The sequence below is a fragment of the Helicoverpa zea genome, chromosome 18 (genome assembly GCF_022581195.2).
Source record: "Helicoverpa zea isolate HzStark_Cry1AcR chromosome 18, ilHelZeax1.1, whole genome shotgun sequence".
In the NCBI taxonomy this organism is placed as follows: Eukaryota; Metazoa; Arthropoda; class Insecta; order Lepidoptera; family Noctuidae; genus Helicoverpa; species Helicoverpa zea.
The window spans coordinates 11361761-11386317 of record NC_061469.1 but is presented as its reverse complement, the minus strand read 5'-3'; the positions used below and the strand labels follow the sequence as shown (position 1 = coordinate 11386317).

General features: G+C 35.9%; 1 protein-coding gene across 1 annotated transcript in view; it reads left to right on the top strand.

Moving 5' to 3' along the window:
- The window catches only part of LOC124639192, a 45924-nt gene extending 24224 nt beyond the window's left edge, over positions 1-21700 (top strand). The window contains exons 2-9 of the mRNA XM_047176447.1: positions 8570-8749; positions 14538-14698; positions 14975-15077; positions 15678-15866; positions 16515-16688; positions 17791-17912; positions 19618-19818; positions 21226-21700. Of these exons, the coding sequence (XP_047032403.1) occupies positions 8570-8749; positions 14538-14698; positions 14975-15077; positions 15678-15866; positions 16515-16688; positions 17791-17912; positions 19618-19818; positions 21226-21432 (1337 nt within the window). The 3' untranslated portion in view covers positions 21433-21700. The remainder of the gene's footprint in view (positions 1-8569; positions 8750-14537; positions 14699-14974; positions 15078-15677; positions 15867-16514; positions 16689-17790; positions 17913-19617; positions 19819-21225) is intronic.
- The last annotated feature ends 2857 nt before the right edge of the window (positions 21701-24557 follow it).

Below are 24557 nucleotides of genomic sequence, written 5' to 3'. Positions count from 1 at the left end.
ATTAATATTTACCTACTGTCGCTTTGCATAAACGCTGCCAAAAACAGAACCGTAACCAACAAAGTAAAACTTAACGAACCAGACACCACATAAACACATCGTAAAAATAGTATCGTGAAACTAAAGCAATATTGTCGACAACTTGACAGCCCTATCACACAGCATGTGACGACGTCCACTCGCGCAATTGGCCAGAAGTTCACAAAAAAACAAAAAACAACTGGTAACTGTTCCATCTAACTGTCGGTTTTGATTGAGAATTTCACTTTAGACCAAACATTTTTGTAAATAAATCGTTCTGGTGGCAGTTTATTTTAGAGACGTTTCAGTTTACTTATTTATGCATTTTTTGTTCGATTTTTACGGTATCAATTATTTAATAACTAGCTCGGTTGTAATAACTAAACTTCTAATTCTAAGATTGAAGAGTCAAGTTATAAACTTACCTCAGAACTATTTAAGCCCTTTTAACGTTAGCTGGAAATATCCTATCGAATCATTACTTTAATTAAAGCTTCGATACTCAAATTCTTAATACTCACACTAGCAGTATTGAGTACTAATAATCTTATAGCCTTAGATTTATCGATAACTTTCAAGGCGTCAATTAAGTAAGTCTCAACACTAAAATGTGCCTCTTATAGTCGTCACATGATAATCAGTATCGTTAATCAACTTTGTACACAGTTTTCGATACGTTTAGAAAGTGCTTTACAAATAATTAATCTGTCGATAACATTTTAGTTACTTTTAGGCAGAAAACCGCAGCCATTAGACGGGTATTGACGTTTTAATATTAAACCTAAATTAATGTATTTTCAGCATGCATTATATCTGACCGCATGATGTGGTTTTATTTAAAAAGTAGTGGATATAAGCTACCTAACGTTACTTTAAATACCCAAACATTTTATTCAGTGTAGTGGTCCAGTTTGTACTGAAAGTTATAGTTGAGCGATAGCTTCAGTCACTTTCTTAACAATACGGCTTGCTGTTGGTGGACTGACACCACAAAAATCAGCCGCACTTCTTAAGTAGGATCCAGTTGCGAGATACCTCAATGTTAACAGTATGCTTGTTTTGGTTGAAACTGCTTGATTCCTGAAAACAAGACTTGTTTGTTAGATAAGTACCTAAGTACCTACTAATGTAGGTTATTGAGAGAACATCGTATTAATTTTGTATATGTAAGGTGTAGAATTAATAATTATGATTTGATAGGTTATCTTTTAGTAAAATCGTTTAACTTATTTTATTTTTATGAAAAAACATGTTACTCACCTTTGCGTTTTAGAAACTATTATATGGTTTATTAAGTTATGCACTTGGTCCACTGCAAGCTTCGATAGACGAAATCTAGCCAAAAAATCAGTTTCATCTAAGTCCGTAAAATAATCAACACGGATTTTAAATACACGGATCCTCGGTATCCGTTGCAAAGTTAAATAATCAAATTCATCCGATTGATGATCAATTAAATCAAATAAATCCATTTTCAAACAACAGTTATACAAATTTTCAATCATCTAAACGCTGCGATTTAATTTAACTGTCAAGTAAACACGCTAATCAGTAGAAGACCCGGCAAGTAAGTTACGAGTCAGTTTAATCATATGATTAGTGCTACTCGAACATCGTGAAATTGACACGTGCAGTTACGGGCGACTTTAACTGGCGATTAGTCTACTCAATACTTTACTCGAGGATGGTGAAAGAGGCCCTAAGCCTACCTTTATAATGATCCTTAAGTGGTAAAAGTCAATCATTAATGGTGTCCGATTTTTAACTAATAATAATTTATAACCCAGCTAAGCTTTGAACTTATCTCAAGCTAATCCGAATTCGAGAAGAAGTATAACAAATTAAGCATCTACATTGTAAAACAGACGCATGTACGTTTTTTATTATGTATGCAACATGAATACATACATTAATTAACATTGTTTTTTAAAACTTAATGCTTCGCGGTGCGTATGGTGACCTTAATTGTTTTTTTTCTTATGATTACTTATAATGTTCACAGGTGTGATAGTAAGTAAACAATAAATAAATCTAACAGTTTTGCTAACATGTTTACATATTTTTAGCCTTATTTCTTATTTTAGATTTTTTACAAATAAAAATTGCGAAAAAACTTTCTAAGCAAAAAAACCTACTTACTTTTGTAACAGTGATGCAAGGATCTCGACTTCATCGTCTATGTGCCAAACCGCTGGTCTGGTAAAGTAAGAAGTGTAACCTATATACAGGGTGAACATTTTCCGGCAACCCGCTCGACATGCATTGCCACAGAGTACCTCGAGGCATTACTTGCATAGAAGCAGAGACGGACTTTGTGTTATATGCAGTTTTCTTAATTTTTTAGTCAGGGTTATTAATGGATCTTTTTTGTGGTGATAGCATCCCGTATATATGTTATGGACCAAGTGATAAATTGGGCAGTATACATAATGCCCGGTCATTATGAAAAATGCGCAATATGAGAGCGCAATTTGATAGTAATCATTCAAATAATCAAATTGACCGGGCACTATACATATTGCCTGTGGCCTGTTGGGCAAAGTAATACAAATATATTTAATTTCAATTTTTTTATTGTTATTGCCGTTTAACTAAAAATAAACTAAATATTAAACCATTAAATAATTAGCCTCATGATTTGGAATAATTATGAAGGACTTCTGCCTTTAAACTCCACTAGTTATTGCATTTAAAAGTTAAGGAAAGTCATATCTATACATATAATAAATCTGTAAAAAAACTGTGTCTGTACATTGAATATATTAAAAAAATAATAATTGGGTGGGGTTTAGAAACAGTAATGGAGCACAAATCCAAAAAAAAAATTCTGTCTGTTTGTCTGTATGTCTGTATGTCTGTATGTCTGTTTGTTTGTACACGCTAATCTTCGGAACTACTGGACGGATTTCAATGATTTTTTCTTTGTTGTATCAGTATTAAGCCTGGTCAACATATAGGCTATAATTTATCTTCGAAACTTGAAGACCTGATGCAGAACACCAACAGACCAACAAAACTATAAGAGATACAAATATGGTGCCATGGCAAAAATTGTTTCATATGATGAGCATTTTCAGCTGAGATAATAAATTTTAAGATCTGGAACACCTGATGTGGAATCCCAAGAGCCCAGCTTCTCTGTACCATATACAGGTATGACGTTTTAGCAAAAGTTGTTCAATTTGATAAGCACTTTCTATTGACTTATACAAATTGAAGATCTAAAACACCTGATGTGGAACTCCAGGGGCCCAGCTAGACTATAGCATATAGAGGTGTGACGTTTTAGCAAAAGTTGTTCAATCTGATAAGCACTCTCTGTTGACTTATAAAAATTGAAGATGTAGAACACCTGATGCGGAACGCCAGGAGCCCAGCTAGACTATAGCATATAAAGATATGACGTTTTAGCAAACGTGGTTCAACCTGATAAGCACTCTCTATTGACGTATATACATCGAAGATCTGGAACACCTGATGTGGAACTTCAAGAGCAATACTACACTTGAAATGTATAGAAATGAATGTTATGAAATAGGTAGTATGTTGAATCAAAAAAAGTAATTAGTCCGTCTTTTACATAATCCTAAAATAATGGTGAGGATACCTCGGCGGATTTTAAACGCAGATTACGCGCTCCCTGTGGGTCACTTACCACGAGGCACCTATCCTCCGAGCAGGGCTACTAACCCTGCTCTAGCGACTCCACTCTGGACGGCCAAGCCAAACCAGAGGCGTGAGACCTACCCCCGTCATGGTTCACTCCGACCGGCCGGAGATGGGGGACAGTATACCCTGGAGAACTCAGTATATATAGCCCACCGGGGTCGCTACTCCCCGTCATCAGCCTCAGATGTCCTGCGGTGCTTATATCTCATTATTATTGTCGTTATTATCTCAAGAGCCTTTGTCCCAATTATGTTAGAGTCGACTTCCAGTCACGATGTAACTGAGTACCAGTGTTTTACAAGGATCAACTGCATATCTGAGCTCCACAACCCAGTTACCCGCTCAACCCAATACCCCTTGGTAAAACTGGTCAGACTTACTGGCATCTGACTACCCATAACGACTGCCAAGAATGTTCAATGACAGCCGGAACCTACAGTTTAACATCCCCTCCAAATAACGATCATTGGTATCCAAAATATACGTAGAAAGTACATACGAACTTAGAAAAGTTGCATTGGCAGGTACTTGCCAGACCAGGAATCAAAGACATACGCTCATACTTGAGAGATTGGTTCTCTACCCACTAAACCACCACGACTTCCACTAAGTCATCACGACTTTGTCATCTCAGTAACATTTAATGTTTTTTTTAACGTATTAATACGTGTAATATTTTTGCCACACACAACTTAAATGCGGACTAATTAGAATCACTACTTTTATCCCTATGGTCACGTCTTTTGCGGTTCAGTTCTCAGCGTTTTGTTTAGTCTGCTGTGCTTTTGCCGTTGAAGTACAAAAATTAAATATATGGAACGTTTCTAATGGCTATGCGTATTCCGTTGTTTTCAAGTCAACGGGCCCTTAAAATACAATATCAGACGGTTCAGATCTTTGATTTTGCTCACCCCGTAGTCGCTGGCATAAGGGACTTTATCCGCGTACGAAGTCGCGGGCAGAAGCTAGTTAAAAATATAATTAAATTTAAAACAAAAAATTTACAACACATCTTTGTTTTATAGAAATGACTTATTATTATAAAACAAAATAAACTAAAGTTTAATCAATCAGAATCATTATTTGGCATAATTAACATCTTCTCTTAAAAAAAATAAATGAAAATATAATTAAAATTGAACATAAAATGTAAAACAATAATCATATTTAAAATATGTAGCAAGTAACAGGATTTATTTATTAGAACAACTGCCACTGTGATGGCATTTTGAGGTACATAACTTTTTGGGTTTGCGACAAGTACATTTATCAGACTTGCAACCACCTTTACAACCACATCTGCTATAACCTTGCACTTCAGATGGCTGTTAATGCAATAACTGTAGCAAGCATATTTCTTCCATCACTACGAGCGCGATCAGCATCGGGAACTCGGACCTTTACAGTGTCACCAATTGCAGCCATGGGATATTTAGCGCTTGATACATCCAACATTTTATTTGCGTACTTCCCTCCCCACCCTCGCACCGCGTAAAATATAGCTTTATTATCAAATCGCCCAACTGTCATGTAGCAATATAATAATGCCCGTGCAATGTGATAAATAATGAAGTTAAGATAGTTATTAATCACTTGGCCCGATAAAGGTAGACATTATTCATAATGCTCGGGCATTATTAATCACATGGTCCATAACATATACAATTTTGGTGCCAACAAAGAATGGGAAACCAGATTCTAGATAGTAATAAATGAAGTAAGCTTTGTTTGGCAATAACCGGTTAGATTATACCTACTGATAAAAATGAAGTGTCTGTTAGTTGGTCATGCTAGTGTCGCCGTACTATAGCGTAAATGCTTTCCTTTTTTTTTTTGTATTGTTTAGTACTTTCAGTTAAAAGATCTCCAAGATTGATTTTGGAAAATATATATGCTAGAAAACATAGGTATAACGTATTCCGTACTTAAGCAAACATTTAAGACGTGAAATCAATTGCAAAAAAAAAACAACTGTCCTAAATCACAAAGTCCTTTTTAATTTACTTTAACGTTACTTAAGTCCGTTCAGAAAAAGAACTCATTTATATTAATTGCGATCAGTGCCAACCGTAATTTCCGATTAAATATCAAGGCCAAAATAAGCCTCTGTGTATTGGGTATAAAGGCTATTTTGGCATATCAGATATTTTCGGAGAATTCAAACAAGAATATATTTTAAAACATTAGTCTCGGAATTATAAAAAAGTAGGCACAAAAATAAAAACTAATTAGTCTGATTAGATTGTATATAAAATTTTCGTATCATCCAGACTTTGCTTTGTGGCTCTAAATAAGACACGCATTTGAGTATCCAAATAAAATAGTTTAACAGTTTTGCAATAGACACCGTACTACGTATGTAGTACTACATACGTACTACATACGTAGTACGGTACTTACCTACTTCTTTTATGTTTTAGATAGACCTTCAAAATAAAAAGAAAACCGTTTACCCTTAAAATGGTTGGTTAGATTTTGTATCAAATCATTGTTAAGCCCAAACATTCACATTTGCAAACAAAAATAAAAAGAAAACCTCCAAGGATTTTATATTTCTTTGCTAACCACGCTACAGGTGCTCAGAATAAAAAAATATTTTACGACAATATGGCGCGTCTGTTTATTTTGCGTTGACTTGTTCCAACGTTGGCTTGCCTTAAGCCGTCCCTGTTAACACCCATATTTTTCCAGAATATTCCTTAGCTTAGCACGCGACCCAGTATCTCCCAAGGGCCTTTAATGTTCTCTTATTTTTTTTATTTAAAACATAGTCTAACTTTCCTTCCAAAAGAGATGTTTTACTTATGCAAATTTTACAGAGGCGTGAATTAAATACTTGTATCAAGATGCTCTCTTTTTATATTTTAGTTTACGTTTGAAATTTTTGAAGATATTTTTGAGTTTAAAGGTTGTTATAATAACAGCGAATAATTTGTACTAATTTGTCTTTAGTAGGTTATTGTTTACATTGTCAAAGGTAAATCAAAAGCTGGGTACTCACTTAGCAGTGTAGCACGTAACGTATCAGATACGGTATCAAGTGAGTACGTAGGCACGAGCCCGCTGCAAGCCGCTCGCGCGTGGAGCGCTGTAAGCTCGCACTGACCCGCCGAGTGGTGGTTTCGCTGCGAACACAAAGGCGGCTCGCAGTGTGCTCGTGAGGTCCGTGGACGAGCCGTACCCACTTGCAGGTTGATACCGTATCTGATACGTTACGTGCTACTATGCTGAGTACCCAGCTAAAGATATCTTTAACGAAGTTATGGCATTTTGTTAGTGTCTTCTATTTTTGTTCTTACATATTATTTCCACGAATTTATCGACATTGTTTATTTCTAGTATTTACATCAAAGGCTTCTATTATTTTCACAAATCATCGAGAAACTTTGTAGACTGACTAATAAACTGTTATTTGTTTTTGTTCAAAGGTTCTTTGTATTGTGATCATACTATTAAAATTTTGTTTGAATGTTCACTATAACAAGGAGGTCTAATATGTAATTATTAGGCATATACTGAAAAAACTCATTATACAAGGTGTTGATTTGCATTTGTCCCATACTTCAGGAGGAGGACATAAAATACGTAAATAATCGATTGGAATTACAATAGACGGGAAATAGCTAATATGCACTGCTATTTTTGTCATTGTAATGTCGTAGTGTTTCAGAAGTAATCCAATTTTATGAATGAAATTTATGAATAATCGTTGCGTATGCTTTGTGTTTGCGTTTGCGTGAGGGCACAGCACGGTTTTAAGGCCAGTAACACACGCGCCAAGTTTAAATACGGCTAGATGACATAACGTACCAATTTTTTTGTTGATTTGGGTCGAGAATCATTAGCATAATTACGTCCTTGACTATGGCACGGATGCAAATCAACAGCTTGTATACTTAGAATTCTATGTTACATGTCAGCAGTAAAAGTGATGTAGATCAAAAACCGTCAGTTTAGACCAGGCGCCCGATTCTCCTAATAGCCCGGTCAAAATAGACATAAAAGTAGTGGTCAAATAACATAAATTCCCGGAAAGCCAATTTTGGTGGAGAGCTTGGGTTTACAATTACAAATAAAATGTCAAAAGTCCTCATCGATCCCATGTGTGCGTCAAAGTTATTCGGGGTCAAACGTCAAAATTTAAGGTTTTTTGGCTTTTTTTCGAAAACGGTTTTATCAAAAAAAAAAACATCAGACCAAAGTTGTAGATCTTAAAATTCTCTACAAAATGGTTTTTTAAAACTTACCGTTTTCGAAAAAAATCTTAAAAACCTATTACCCTTATCTATTACCCTTGTTTATTTTGACCGGGCTATAAGTTAAAAATGTCAAAATTGAATAGAAATTGAATCGCAATAGCAGTTTTAACCGTATCGGACATTCTGCTACTAATAAAAGATCAACCGTATTCCAATGACATTCGATTGGTTTGCGATTGGTCTGCCATTTCGTCTATACGGTAGTTTGCTCTACAATCATATTGCCATCGTAAATAATTTGCAGACAATATAATTTATTATTTAACTAGCTGATCCCACGAACTTCGTTTCGTTCAAACCTTCCCTGGACCTCTACAAACATTTTAAAACCAAAATCAGCTCAATCGGCCCAGCTGTTCTCGAGTTTTAATCTGTCTAACGAACAACAATTCATTTTTATTTATATAGATCACAGAAAAGGATAAAAACGTTTATTTAAAAGAAAAAATTGCGGAATGCCACATACGCTTCAATCGTAATTGAGTCGTGATTGGATCTCAGTCGAATGTGAATCGTATGTCGCTTATGTAAAATTAGGAAAATCGGACCCCAGGTTTCCTACGAAACGATTGACACCCGATTTATTTTCCTCACTTAAGAAATGATTTTCTTCTTTTCAGGAGGCCTACTATCCTTGGGCAAGGTGCTCAACTTCTTCCCAGTGGGTGGTGAGCGGGAGTGCCAGCCCGAGGGTCCAGGTATCGCGAAGGCTGGCATCTGCATTAACCAGTACGACTGTCGGCAAAGAGACGGCCGGGCTGCGGGGGACTGCGCACAGGGACTTGGTGTTTGTTGTGTGTGTAAGTAGAAACACTATTATTTATGGAAATTACTAAACGAGATGTGAGGATTTTGATGTATTTTGAAAATAGAATAGGGGTTAAAGTAAGAAGTCGCGATTGATGACGGTTAGATACAAGGTAACGGACAGTGCATGGCTGCGCTTTATCGAAGATTAGGATGGTTAGCGTTTACTTATTGGGGAAGCATATGTTCAGCAGTGGACAGCGTCGACAATTGGCCAATTATGTACAAGTAGATATTTGTCATTAGCATCGTCAACTAGTGGATGTAGGCCTAACCTAAAGTGAAAAATAACCGGTGAAGTAAAAAAGTAATTAAACTTAAAATTTCAATTTCAATTCACAAGAAAAGTAAGTTACTATGAAATTTGAAGTCAAAGACAAAACTAAGAAAAGTAACATTAAAAACATTCTGTAGAATACTTAAAAATAATAATTAAGACCCAGATGGCCTACTTGAAAAAACTTGAACAAGCTGTTACGGAGCAGTACCAACTTTTATACCTGTAGTTTGAAACTCCACAATCGAAGTTACGCGATGTAATCAGGGGGGGAGGGGAGGGGGTAAAACTATTCAAGTATAGGAGCCAAAGATAGCGATTTAACAAATGTAACTTAGATAGCGATAGTAACGTGTGATGTTTTCTAAGGAGCTAACTTAGTTGGAAAGTTTCGACGTAAGACGGGTATCTTTAGGTCACACTAACTTCTGACTATGAGAAAATCTAATGACTAAAGTTGTAAAGAACATTAATTAGCAATGTTGGTCTTGATAAGTCAAAGCATTTAACAAGGCTTTTGAAATAACATTCACAAGAAACAGATTCAGAAATGACATGAGGATCATGCAAGTAATAAAACACCCGATACTCCAATATTCTACATAGTTACTTCTTGTACATTTATAGCGATGCGTCCCACAATCTAACTAAAAATAAACTGAAGCTTGAAAACTCTTGAAAATCCAGCAAAATTACCAACATTGGACCAGGAGATTTTGCTCGCAATGTAAAAAATTCTGGCTCTGAAGTGAATGTTGACACTAAAACTTGTCGCGTGCTTACTAATGAGGAAAAGTTGACAGCCCGACACTGGGGAACTAGATGCAGCTATAAAAAACACAAATGAAAACTGAAATTCACTGGCTAAAAATTAACGAGAATTTGTTTTTTTTTCTAAAAAGAATCGTCCCTTAATAATTAAGCCGTGATGTAAGAAGTAAAAATGATTCGTAGCCATTATGGTTATTATCAGCTTTTTATTAACATTTAAGACAACTTCAACATTTTTTTTTTCTGGTCAAATATACTCATCGATAAAATTAAATAATCTTGCACAATGCATATGTGACAAGATGTTTGAAGCAATCCATTTCTTCAGCTAAAATAGATGAACGTCTGCAGTTGAATGTAGGTCAGGCAATGAAAACTTGCCAAAGACTTGTCAAAAGAAAACGGATTCAACTTAATTTACCTCAAACTCATAAACTTGATGGCCAATTCTGCACACCTAGCAAGTTAAGATGTTAGATTTTATCTCCTTGTTGCTTTCTCACCATTTCAAACTTATTGACCGACTGTTTTTTACGACATATTGTTAGGAAAAGTTTCTCCGAGTGACATCTGCCAGATTTGTTATGATTAGCCGATGCATGCAGAGCTAGTCAATCTATGCGGTTGACCGCGGAACGTGTTCGAGAAAAGCTACGAAGAAAATTCACGCAGTTCTACGAGGGTTTATTTTATCGGAATAGCAGTCAAGAAATGCAATTTTTATAATTTCCGTAGCAGTTTAGTTAAGCACACTATTACAAAACCATAATACATCACGTTGCAAGCGAAGATACTTTTACATACCTAGACAAATCTCACCATGGACACAATTGATACATTGAGGAGGATGATGATGACCCAAAGGTTTACCCTTTGGTTTACGGGACCCTATTGTTTTTCGCCTCTCTTACCGTCCGTCCGTCCGTCCGTCCATCCGTCCGTCCGTCGGTCACCGGGCTATAACTCATGAACCGTGATAGTTAGAGAGTTGAAATAACAACAAATACTGAAAACTAGAATAACATAAATATTTTGGGGGGCTCCGATACAACAAACGTGATTTTTTTGCTCATTTTTGCTCAATTATCGTACGGAACCCTTCGTGCGCGAGTCCGACTCGCACTTCGCTGGATTTTTTAATATGTAGATTTAATTTGTAATATATTGAATAGGTATGTAGTTGTATACTTAGATAATTGGTAGACACAATACAGTTAAATTTTGTCACCACCATACCACGAACAATTCCACAAGCCCATTTAGAGCAAAGCATTACATTTCACAGCTGCATGTATTCTGCCTGTATCCAGTAGAAACATAAAGTAATCCAAATGATAGCCTCACTCTTAGCTGTTATCGAAAGTATCCAGTGTGGTTTCGAAGCCCGATTTCAGTAATGTCCCGTTCAGCCATTGTCGTTCAGTGCGAATGTCCCGATTGTCTCGGATCTCGTTATGTGTGCAGTGTGGCCGGAACAAAGTGTCGTTCGTGTGTTGTTGCGATGACAGTTGCCTGTAGCATTTGGATTTAGAATGGCGTTTTGTGTTGATTGACTGGCAGTCTCGTCATTGGTTGTCGCTGGAAAAGGCATCATACCTACATTGAAAGCCTTTTCTGCAAAGCAGCGCCGATGATGATTTGCCATTACAGATATTTAACACAGGTGTTCGTTAGATGTTTCCTTCACCATTTGTTGCGAGATAGTAAAAAAGTGACTATTAAAATTAAACATTGCTTGTACCTACTCTAAGTTAGGCACGTAATACTGTGCGTGATACGGGCAACTGAATGTCTGAAGAACATATTTCTCCTGAACTTTTTAATTTAGAGGTACAGTGTGATATTAATTTAAATAAACTCTCACACTACAACTGCACGTAATATTTGCAGTTTTCCACACAAATAACTCTAAACTAAACCGCTTTGAAATAGTGCAGGGGAAGTTAACGTCAGACTTCGGACAGTAATAGCTTATGTCAGCCAGAATTTATGCCCGTTATTTGAGACCATAATAGCTTCGACTAAAAGGATACAGAAGTTTTATTCTATGTGGGAGATGCTACTTTGTTAAAAGCTTGAGGGACGTACCCGCACTATTTGTTCTTATTCTGACAATAAGTACTTTAGTCTAGGGGTCACCAAGCACACCTGGCTAAAGTACGTGCAGCAGAAAAATTCTAATACCAGGTTCGTTGATAACTGAGGTGTTTAACTGAGGTCATGTTATTGTAAAGCCTATCCCTTTGGAGAGTACAGACTTGAACTTATGTTAACATCTAACCTATCCTTGCCTTCTGACCCCAGCCTTATAGGGACAATCAAGTGTAGAGTTATATCGAGATCTTAAGTGCTAGCCATGCGTTTTGGTTTAAAATTGTCGTTGATATCCGTGGACTTAAACAATTTAGTCATGCTTTAGGAACTGGACTTAGCTTCTATCTCTTCTTTTAATATAACAATTATAAACTTTTGGTCAGTATGTGCTGCAACTGCAACAAACATAGGAATACGTTACGTTTGTTCTGTATTTTTCTTCTTCTTTTATATGCCTGTAGAGATGAGTGATATCTCAATTACCAATATGTATAGCGATTACTTCAGATCAGAGAACTTTTTGAACAAATACGAATGAATAAAAGATTCATTGCGTGATGTTTTTACGACTGGTTAGCTAGACGGTCAGCTGTACAGTTTTTTACAATTTAAAGTAGAGGCACGGCCAGGGTCAAGTAACGGCTCAATATAATGTGTAACGCGTACCTAGTGACAGATTATGTTAAAACTAGCCGCAATTTGAAGCCAGATCTGTTTTAGTATTCCACTTTCACTTCGGTACAAAGTTTCTTATCAGCCGGTGACAAAGGCATTAACAATTGTCAGTGGTCATGCTAGATTTTTGGGGAATTCTTGGAATTAGTTTTTCGTGTTCAAGTCGGGTTCTAAAAATAATCGTGTCTATGATTTTTAGATCAGGCGCAGAGATAGAAGAGTTAGTTTATACAAGAATCTCTCTGTATATGAGTACTTTTCATCACAGTCATAGTAAACTTCAATCCAAGACTCCATTTGAGAATGCATTGATTTCTTATATGGTCCTATCGGTAAGAAGAAGGTATTAGAATGTTTAGCGACTAAAAAAGAATATTTTACAAGGTTCTGAATAAAAATAATCAGATAATAAATGGTCTAACAATTAGAAATAAGGCGCTTATAAAATTACGAGATTGTCAGCGCATAAATTATGTTAATAATCACAGCGTAAAAAATACTACTTATCATACTCATTGGCGAATATAGCTAAATATGTAGGTTTGTGTGACGAACAAATTATTAATGTATTATGAGTTTTTGCATGTTTTACAGTAATCTGTGACAAATTACCATTTTTTAGGCTTTTTTTCTAAACCAGCTTTTTTTCAACAATCTTCATATTATCAAGCCTTAACACATTGTTAACAAAAGCATTATGTCGCATACCACTTTTATTTTTTTTTTATAAATGACAAAATAACATCAAATACCTACTAATCAACATTTTACATGTAAGAAATACCTAACGGTGATTTATTTTTCTAAGGTGGGTCTTAGTTTCACTTTTCAGAAGAGAAGTCTGGTAAGACATTCTCGAGACGGTTTTCCAAGGAAAAGCAATAAACAACGAAGATCATACTGGAGTTGAAATACAGTTAATTGCTATGGATAAAGGTGTTTGTTGTACTTGAGTACAGACATAAGTCGAACTCGTGAAGCGAAACTTTTAATATCGATAGTTACCTAGCAACATTCCTTTTGTATTTTTTTAATAAAACATCATTTTTTTCTATTCCATACTGAACCCAACTTTCTGTTAAGAGCATGTTATTTCAATTACACTTCACCCTTTACCCACTAACTCACAAGTACCCACATATTTCCATACTTGACTTTCAGCGTAACTTCACAATTTCCCGAGCAACGTAACCCATTTTAATTGAATGAAAATAAATGCCGGCTTCAAAGCTGATGTAATAACATCGGCATAATGACATGATGAGACCCATATTATTATGAAAAACACTGCGATTCGATTACATGTGCGACCCTCTGTGCTGAGAATATTAAACAGGACCCTGTCCTGCCTAATGAGTATGCTGAGCTGAATATTCCATGTTTATGTAGGTTTTATTTCGTTATACTTAATAAAGTATGGAAATTTCAGGTCAGGTTGTGAGTGAATGAGGAATGTTTGTCATATGACCTGCCAAAAATAGGGTACCTTCTTGAAAATCTCTCATAATAGGTACAGAAAGGCAATTTCTATAATATTTTATATTCAGTTTTAGGAAAATATTTTTCTTGAAGGAACAGATAGCGTTCTCATTAGCCTTTGCTACAAGTTTCGCCCATGTTCCCATTTTGATATATTTTTAGGTTCGTCGGAGAAGTCTTGTCGAAAAATCAGGATAGTGCCGCTAGCTAATATTCTTTTTAAAATAAACATAATAACTAAAACTGGTAGAGAGATATAACTGCCAGTAACAGGACCTAATTTTGATCAAAAACTCATGGCATACAATCGAACACATTCACATTTTGTGGTGGTCAAAAGCATCCACATCAAAATTGTGTCCTTATTGATACTTTGCAAAAAAGTGGATATTAAAGTTATTATTCCACTGCTTGCCGATTTTACATACTTTATTTAGCTTTCAACTTTAACTTTGAAATTCATATAAGTCTTCACCCACTTCCAGTCGAGGTATCGTGCGGTGGCTCGGTGCAGAATAACCTGACGTACTTCATGTCTCCCGGCTTCCCCGAGCTGTGGAGCGGTGAGGAGGACTGCACCATTAACATTGAGAAGACCCATGCTGGCATCATGCAGCTCAGGATTGACTTCCTGCACTTTAGTATCGTAAGTGCTTCAACTGATAAAGATTGATTATTCACTATTTAGGTAGGCCAAAAAGGAATCAGAGTGTCTTATTCAAAGTACCCATCCTCGTGTTAAAATATGTATGTTATTTAAGTGTGTGTACATAAGTAGTAGTGATAGCACCACCAAGAGCAGTTTCACCCGCATTTCAGGACACTTGTTTGATCACATAACGTGTCCATAAAATGCGAGCGAAACTGATCACTTTAAAAGGTTAAGTTGACATGTTAATGAAGTGCATCCTTCAAATTCCAGGGTCAACCAAACAGGACTACAGGAGAGTGCGATGAAGATGCCATGATCTTAGGGGACGGAGACAGCAAGTTTACGCTGTGTGGGCAGAACCATGGACAACATGGTAAGCTCCTACGTAAAATCTAGTTATGTTCTGGATGTCTAAACATTTTTTCCTGTCTTCCAAAGGGTAAAATAAATATGAAGACACAAAGATACCGACGTTATGCTCACTGTTTCTCTCAATTGTGATCTGGGTTACAAATACCTGAAGATAAATCCAAGTTTAAAACTGGGATGTATTTCTTCGCAAGAAGGCCAGAGTTGGGGATTTTTTTTTTTTTTTTTTTTTTTTTTTATTTAAGAAAGGAACACCAACAGCTTATGTGTACAAATTAACAAAATAAGAGGTTTTAGGTAGTAAAGGGCTTACACAGTCGCCAATTACAGGTGAACCAACATTCACGAACATATGTGGTAACTTAAACTAGATAAATCTACTTAAATTGAGTGAAACAAACTATAAATAAAACAGAATCAAACTTAAAAAATACAAAAATAAAACAGAATCAATCTTAAATATGAGAAAAAAAAACTAATAAACATGGCAAAAAAAAAAAATAATATGAGATCAACATTTTTTACTTAATCTTAAAATGGAAATAGTCGTATGCCAATTAATAATTATGGAGCTTTTTTCAATATGTGACTTATGTGTTTCCAGTATACCACACACTATCAACCGGCAGCGAGAGACGAGAAGCCGATGATTTACCAGGGACGAAGAACATCAAGCTAACACTGCGGCTACGCGGCGCCGATATGCCGCGCATCTGGCTCATGCGCCTCGCGCAGATGCCGCTAGCTAATACGGCGCCCCATCACTGTCTGCAGTATTATACAAGTGACAATGGTAATGTGAGACTTTATACTAAGTAGTACAGAAGTTATCAATGGTTGTAAAAAACCTTATTTTGGACTTTTGTATCATAAAATCCCAATTCCTGATGTGTGATCGGCGCAGCACGTGTTTCTCTTCCATAGTGCTCGTCTCACCATTGACACTCATACGCAGTGTGAAGAGAGCTTTATTATACAAGAATACGTTTATCACCCTGATGGTTTTGTTATCATCCTCATCCTCCGAGCCTTTTTTCCAATCATGTTGGGGTCGGTTTCCAGTCTAACGAGATTCAGCTGAGTGCCAGTGCTTTACAAGAAGCGACTGCCTATCTGACCTCCTCAACCCAGTTACCCGGGCAACCCGATACCCCTTGGTTAGACTGGTGTCGGACTTACTGGCTTCTGACTACCCGTAACGACTGTCAAGGATGTTCAATAACAGCCGGGACCTACAGTTTAACGTGCTATCCGAAACACAGCCAATGGTATCTAAGATATACTTAGAATGGTTTTGTTATATTTAACATAAATACAGCTTGAGATTAATAGTGCTATAGTAGTAGAAGGAACGTTAACAACCGGCCTATGCGGCTTTACGTTAGGGGATTTCACACATCTGGAATTACATAAAACACTCTGACCACATTATCATTTCCAGGTACAATAAGAACCTTCAACTACGCGTCCAACGGGCGTCACCTCGCCAGCCAGGAGTACAAGGCCTGCGTCCGACGTAACGCGGGCCGCTGCGCCGTGCGGTACGCGCCGTGCGACTCCCGCTCCTTCAGGATAGGGCCCGGGAGTGCCACTCCCGATGTTATTGATCCTGCTGGTAGGTACATACCTGTATTATTACTAGGAAAAGAAAAACCTTAAAATGCTCCTAACACAAATTCGAAGAAATATTTCATTATCGAGAAGAATTACACCATCCCCGAATGCGGGATTTCCACAGGTGTAATCATAGAATACAGCTAGTTCTATTACAAACGACCACGAGTACTTGGATAGTGTCTACTTAGAGCAATGTAAAAGAATCTGTACATATATATATATCAAAGAAAAACCCGTGACAACCAAACCTGAGGCATCGGTTTTTAAAAGCGTGGAAATCAACTTACAGTATTTGATCAGCGTCTATCGAAATATACCTGATATACGACGGTCGCTTTAAAACCAGATAAATTATTGAACAACCCACACAAATACAACCTGCTACAAATTCCTGAAATATAACAAGTAATAAAACACAACCCGTGAAACCCTCCCGACCATCACCTGACCTCTACCAACCCTTTGCCATGCAAATCGTAAAAACAGAAGGAATTCTGTTCCACATTATTATTCATGTTTATTATACTGCCATTCATATTCCACTTAAGTTTCCAACAAAGGCCATTCGTCAGTGAGTTTACGTCGTCCGGGACTGAACTTGTGACCTCTGCCTGAGTTATCGCCTATTACAACATAGCTCTCGTTTAGTTTAGTGCGTGGAGTTAAAAACTTGATCGTTTTACATTTTAAGGTTTATTACGTTGGGTGTATATTTTTTATAGTGTAACAGACTTCAAAAAAGGTTACATAAAAAAATGAGTTATTAACACGCTTCACTTGTAACTATGTATGTACGTAAGAAAATCTTGGAATCTTAATTTGACCCACTTCCTGGTCTTCGATTAGGAAGAAATTTTTCACACGTGTTCTGATGACAATACATGTCTAGTGTTTTTTTAATTTTTAAAACTATTTTTTTTTGTTAGTTGATTTATTGAGGTGTCGTGGACAAATTATTCTATTGATTTCAGTGGAATTGTAATGAAAACACAGATTAATAGAATAAATTGATGATTAAAATTCCTCGAACCTTTATTAGCACTACACTACACCCTAAATTTTGCAACTATCAAAGAAAATTATGTTTTGAAATTTCATAGACATGATGCAACAAGAAGAGATGATGCCAGTTGAAACTCAACCACAGGAAGATGAAATGGAAGGTTCTGGAAACGAGCCTCAAATGGACCCAGACCCGGAGCAACCCACTCTTATGTCCAGGGTAAGATAACATACATTTTATAGATCAGACATTTTATTTCGAAATACAACCTTATGTCTATAACAATAGGATAGCTAATAGCAAGGTTCATTAAACCCTTTGATGGAATGTGGTCTATACGTATGACCAATTCTAAAATGGGGTTTCTCCAGAGTCAATAAAATAAACCAAGAAATGAAGACATCTTGAGCAAGTTAATTAAAGTTAACGTATAGAAACTGAACGCAAAACTATTAAAGCTGAGTAATTACTTCGAAATCTAAAAGCGAATGAAATTCTCTTTGGCAATTTTCATCAAATTCATGATTTGAAATCGCAGAGAGGTTCATACAAGTTTGAAAGTGTAGGCAAGCTGCAGGGGTCGGTGAGGTCTCAACTGGGACATAAATTGTGTGCCAACTCTGCAACATGCAAGAGACTTACTCTATGATTTGCTGACTCGCGACTAAGGAGGAACTATTTGGAGTTAGATTTTTAAATCTTAAATTAATTTTGCAACTTTGGGTTTTAGATTTTTTTATTTATTATAACTTAGCGATCATAACGTTAAAGGTTGTCCTAATTCTAAGTGATCTAAACGTTGCACGACTGCCGAGTACCTGGGTTCAACTCCCGGGTTCAGATAGAGATAGGTTGTACGAAAAACGTATCAGTACTTTCAACAAATGTCACAATAATGTGTACAACTAATCTCATAATGCCTACCTGTAACAAATTCGTATCCAATAGTCAACGTAATCCATTGAAAATATTAATACCACAATTTTACTTATAAAAACCTTATATCCGATCCTGTTCAGAAATATAACACCTGAACCTATATATTTATCTACTGAAAACAAGTTATTCATAAACTGCTTCATAATCAAAGTGAATAAGGGTATTCCCTAACATTATATTATAGGAGGCATACAAAACATACCTTATTGATATTTATTTTATTATTTACAGCATTTAAATATATTATTTTATATTATTGATGTATTAAAATGGAGAAGCTCGATATTGCCGACAAAAAAATAAAATTGCTCTAACACATTTCGAAATTCCTTCAATATCTCTAAAACTACTTTTCAGTAAGCAAAATCTTTTACCCTTTCAAGATGTTTCAAAGGAGTCTTTAGTAAAAGATATTCCTTTAGTTCGTGCAAACCACACGAGGTTTATTTCTCGTTGGTTTGGCATTTAATATGTTTCAAATGAAATACTGTATTCAACCAGTGTGATGTCATATTGGGTTGCTCAGTGAAACGGTGACCGTGTTCGGTCTTATGTCCTGTTCAGCGAATTTCTGATTATGTATTTGGACTTGTAGTTATTTGTGCTGATATTTAATATTTATTTCAAAGCTGTACAATGTACATTACTAAGTACTTATTGACACTTTTTAAATATCCTCGCAAAGTAGTTTTCATTACTAAGTGATTACATTTATCTGCTTTGTGCGATTTCTCAGCTGGTTCTAACTAATTCCGGATGAGATTAACATGTTAAAATGCGTATATCACACGTTAAATAAGATCCGAATAGGAAAAATATGCGTTCCTTATGATCAAATTTCAATTATCAAGGATAGTTGTGAACATGAAGGGTAACATAAATTTTGCTTCCATCAGTCTTATCGAGCTTCTCCACCACCCCCATAAAATACCACCCCCAGCCCCGTAGCTAGCCTAACCCCACTAACTGCAAACCTATAAAATAGATCTGGACGTATATCTGGTCTTGGATGTGGGGCCAGGCTCGCTCCTACCGCTGGTCTCCGTACGAACAACACTACGGGAGTGACGGCGATAGGTACCGGTACTTCGGGTACGGCAACTACGGGATCGGACTGACGGGCCACGGGAGGCAAAGGTGTGCTGACAGGATTACTATACCTTGTGAGAGCGAGTATTTTATTTCGGTGAGTTGATTTTTCTCTTTGTTAAGACCTTATTTTTCTAAATGCTCTGTACCTGATTTTATTTGGGATCGGTGCAATATGCTTTCCGCGTCCATTCGTCTCCGTCACTCGTCATATTATCATTCACTCCCTTCCTGTGTCTTCTTTCCATTCCTTCTTTTCTTTATTTTGCGTCTCTTCATCTATCCACGTTTATACTTGTTACATATAAGTATCACTGTATTTTTTTAATAATTAGTAGGTCCAAAAATAAGATATTGAACTCCAGAAAACATTAGTAAAATAAAGCTTTTAATATTTTAATATCAACTTTAATTTCTTGAAAAAGTTAAGAACTTTGTGTTTGAAGAGTCTAATTATAATAGTATTAACGCTTAGATTTCCATTAAAGGCTGGAATAAAAGAGAAACTTCACTGAGTACTTGTGGAGTTAATAATCAGGCAAGGAAGTAATATTGTTAAAGTTCGCTTAAGAATGACCCGCTTCAAGAGTACTGAGATAGACTTGAGACTTGAATAAAAATGTTTCGTAGATAATGCTGAAAATTTTAATGTGCTTTATGAAAATTAGAGGGTATTTTATTATATATTAATGTAACTATTGCAAGAAAGAAAAAAATGAAACAGATTCTTAAATGGATAAGCAAGTAACTTTGTCTGCCTGTACCCTTTTACAATAGATAGGAACCTGTATTGAAAAATGGTTAAGAACATGCTTCGGATAGTTAAGTTACGTAAGTATAATTCTTATTCTAGCTTTTCTATATTGTAAGGTAGATTGAAGGTTCATCCTGGACAAGAAAATAATTAATTTCTAATTCATCTTTAAACTTTGCGAAGCGCTAGAAGATTGTTCCTATAATGTAACACACGTAGACGTGAGATTTTCATTGTAGGAGCAAACATCCATCATGTTTGTTCCGCCGAACTTGATCTTACGTGTTAATTAGCACGGCTTTAAAATGCTTATACCGAGCGAAATTGGGTTATTTCACGAAGAGCTCGAGATAATTAATTTTAGTAGGCTTTAATGATTTATTTTTGTAATTTAAGTGAAATTGGTTATTTCTATTTACATAATATTTTGTTTTACTTCAAAACGGATGATAGTAATTAGGTCTTAATCTGTCTTACAACATGGGTAAATCTAGGTTTAGACTTCTTGCACACAATTAAACGGAAACGAAAGGTTCCAATCCGAATTTCTTATGAAAAGGCGTACAAAATGTTTAGCATAATAACTGCCAGAGACGTATTGAGTTCTATTAACTTAATTTAAAGCTGACTGAAAGAAAACAATGATGATCATATTAAAAAAGCGACTTAATTAACCATATGTTTAATGAACTATCCCCATGAAGCCTTAATCTATAACATATTTTATTCAATTTTTACTATCTTTCCCAGAGCACATATTTCGGTGCGGGAGTATGCGATCCTCACCACTGCGGCAACACATTTTGCCCGGGTCGTTCCCCACACGACTGTCACGTTGAGACTTCCGTCGCACCCTTCGCCGTCTCTGTGCACTTCGGGCCCCCGACCATCAAGAGGAACCCGGAGGAAAATATAGGCATGTGCTTGAGGTACTCGCAGTTGCCTTGTGATTCTTAAGTAGTTTGTGTATCCAGTAAGCGGGTATTTTGATTATTGTATAAAACCACAGTGCCTAAAGTACTTAATGTAAAAAAGGACCTTATGAATTGTAATACAATGTTCATTCAAGTAAAATAGTTGTATTTAAACAAGGGATCTTTTCAAAGTGTGCATATTTTTCTGCCTCGTTGGTCTAGTTGTCGCAAGTGTGGCTGCTGAGCACGAGGTCTCGGGTTCGATTCCCGAGTCGGGCCGAAATCGCTTTGTGGGTTTTAGAAGACTTTCACAAAGCAGCCCGAAGCCTGGAAGTTGGTGATTGATGCACCCGTGCATCGGAGAGCACGTAAATGTCGGTCCTGCGCCTGATTTCTTTCCGGTCGTGTCGGATTGCCGTCCCATCGGGCTATGAGAGTGAAAGAATAGGGAGTGCACCTGTGTCTGCGCAAATGCTTGTGCACTATAATATGTCCTGCGTAGTTGGCTAATCTCCTTACATGAGAACAGCCGCCGTAGCCGATAATCGGCTAGGAGGACATCATCATTTTTCTGCGACATTGAAAATACGATTTTCGTCATTTACAACGTTAGTAAGTCTACTTGTGAACATTTGCTCGTAATCTAGCAATTTAGATTAGATGGCTTGAGTGTAGGTCAGTGCAGTTAATTAGAAATTGTGTGCACTGTAATGTTCAGTTCATTTCCATGACTAATATAATCTGTTATTTTAGATTTAAGAAACATTTTATAGGTATGTAGATATTTATAAAATTCGACAGCTAAAAAGTCTATTTATTCAGTAACAATAATGTATATTGTAAACGAGAACAAAAACAACATTGTCTTCAGTAACGAAGTTACACCACGATCAAGCGATCAAAATGTTTTCATATCAAATGACGTACGTCGGGAGTGAAATTAAGGACGTAATGGGAACAACCCGGGTTACACTCGACATGACGAGAATATCAAATGTTCACTGAATATGTTCGTGAAAGTTAAACGTTTACAATTTATCAATTTCTGAACAAAGAACTGCGCTTAGAACATAACTTTTCATTTGTTTTTGTAAATTGTTACTCATATGTTTTTATGTTATCAAGTGTGCGCGATCAAAGCACATTTAATCAGTACTCGAAATATCCAAAAAACATTATTTTTTAAATATTTTCTTTGACCTTTTCTTCTCTTTGTTTTAAAATTATTCAATAAATTTTTGTACTGGTAGAGTACTAGTAGTTGTATACACTTGACGTGTAAGAAAACTTTTTCTATAGGTACATGTTCGAACAAAGATATACCCCAGTTAATAATAACCAAATGATTTGTAAACCCGACTAAAACTTTGGCGTTTGAATACAAATGAATCGATATAAACTCTATTATGGACTAGTCTCGGATTTAACGTTAAACTTGTCACAGTCGGCTGAAACTAATTGATATTTCAGTACCGACTACAGCTTTGTGGTAATTATTTTGTGAAAATAATCAGAGAAAAGCTAGCAGCCTTTTATAATAGAAACTAGTAAAAAATGTAATCTACGTAGGTATAGTTATCGGCACGGATAATGAGCTCTCGGCGAAAGAGTGGGGATCGCTTTGCGCACTGTACACTTATGGCAATAAACCAATAAATCGCTTCTGCGCAGGTGAAGGTCAGGGCTCAATATCCTTGCCGATGATTATACGTACTTAAGTTTGAGGAAAAGGGCTGTAAGTACCAATGTAGATGGAATAATTATTGATTTGTGACTGGTTTTATTCATCAGACATTATTTACATAGGTGGCTTAGTAGGTTTGTTAAAACTGACCATCTGGTAGGTTTTTTTTTAAGTTTTAAGATAAATATGTAAATTGCTCAATTTATATGTATTTATTTTCTAGTTTAGTAGTATAAATTATTGGTAGTTCCTATTTTATGTTTGGTGTATAAAATTAATAAATTATACAAAAGTCTGTCATATAGATACGTAATTTCTTTTTGTAGTTTTTTTACTATTTATTTTATTGTATAAAGTAGCTGTGCCATTGTAGAAAAATATTTAGTAACCAAAAACTATGAATGTTTGGACATAAAATATAGATTATTTGTAAATATTACTAATTTATTAATGTTACTTTTTTTTTTGTAGTAGAACGTGTAAGTAGAAAAATATTAAAAAGGTGTAACATTTATTATGAATGATTTTTATTACAATAAACGATGGTTTTTAATTTACTGGCTATATTATTGTGTAACACACAAATCCTACAAAAGGTTGGCTAGAAATTCCTGATCAGATCGTCCTAAAAAAAATCGGCCCGATTACTTATATCCTACAAAAAGCCTAACATGGGCAGACAGCCTAAATTACTTCGCTCCTGTCATTACGCAGGCCATTGAGCCATCGATAGCAGGTAATGTGGCCATTGCCGATTGTAACATATCGTAACACAGTAATTTACGCGAAACACGTAATATAATGTAACGGTAACAGCAACACCCTGTTAATGGTACTGCTAATGGGTACTTCGATGTTACATGCATTTCTTAGCTGTTATGTTAATTTGGTTTCAGTATTTGTAGACCTACATGAAAGTTGGATAATATGACGTGTACCTAATACTCAGATCTAACTTCACCGACACATTACGCCTGTTTTCTTAAAAGAAACTGGTTTTCTCAGAAAAAAAATATAGTGGTACCTATCGAATTATTTTGTGCAGTTGACAACTGTCAATTAGCATGGAAAAATTGCATTTTATTGTACTGACTGGCAGGCCGACTGCACCAAAAACGGTCAGACCATACGTGTAACGTAAACGCATGACAAACAGCGGTTTTAAGAAAACTGAAGTTTATGTTTATGGTGAACTTGTGTCTTACAAAAATGTTGAAGATTGGTGAACAGTTTATAACATCACACTAATCGAAGATAACCCCACCACGGTAAGTTTTACTTATGGCATGATAATATTGTCTATTGTATTATAAACTACAGCTGCTTGTGAACAAAATGGAGTCTTCATGTGACTTCGTAAGTTTACTATTGCAATTAAAACTTATTCAGGTCACAAGATACATTACCAATTAATCCTATATTACCTTACATGTAAATGTACAATAGTATTCGCTTGGCAATCAGACTAATATAATCTAATAGGA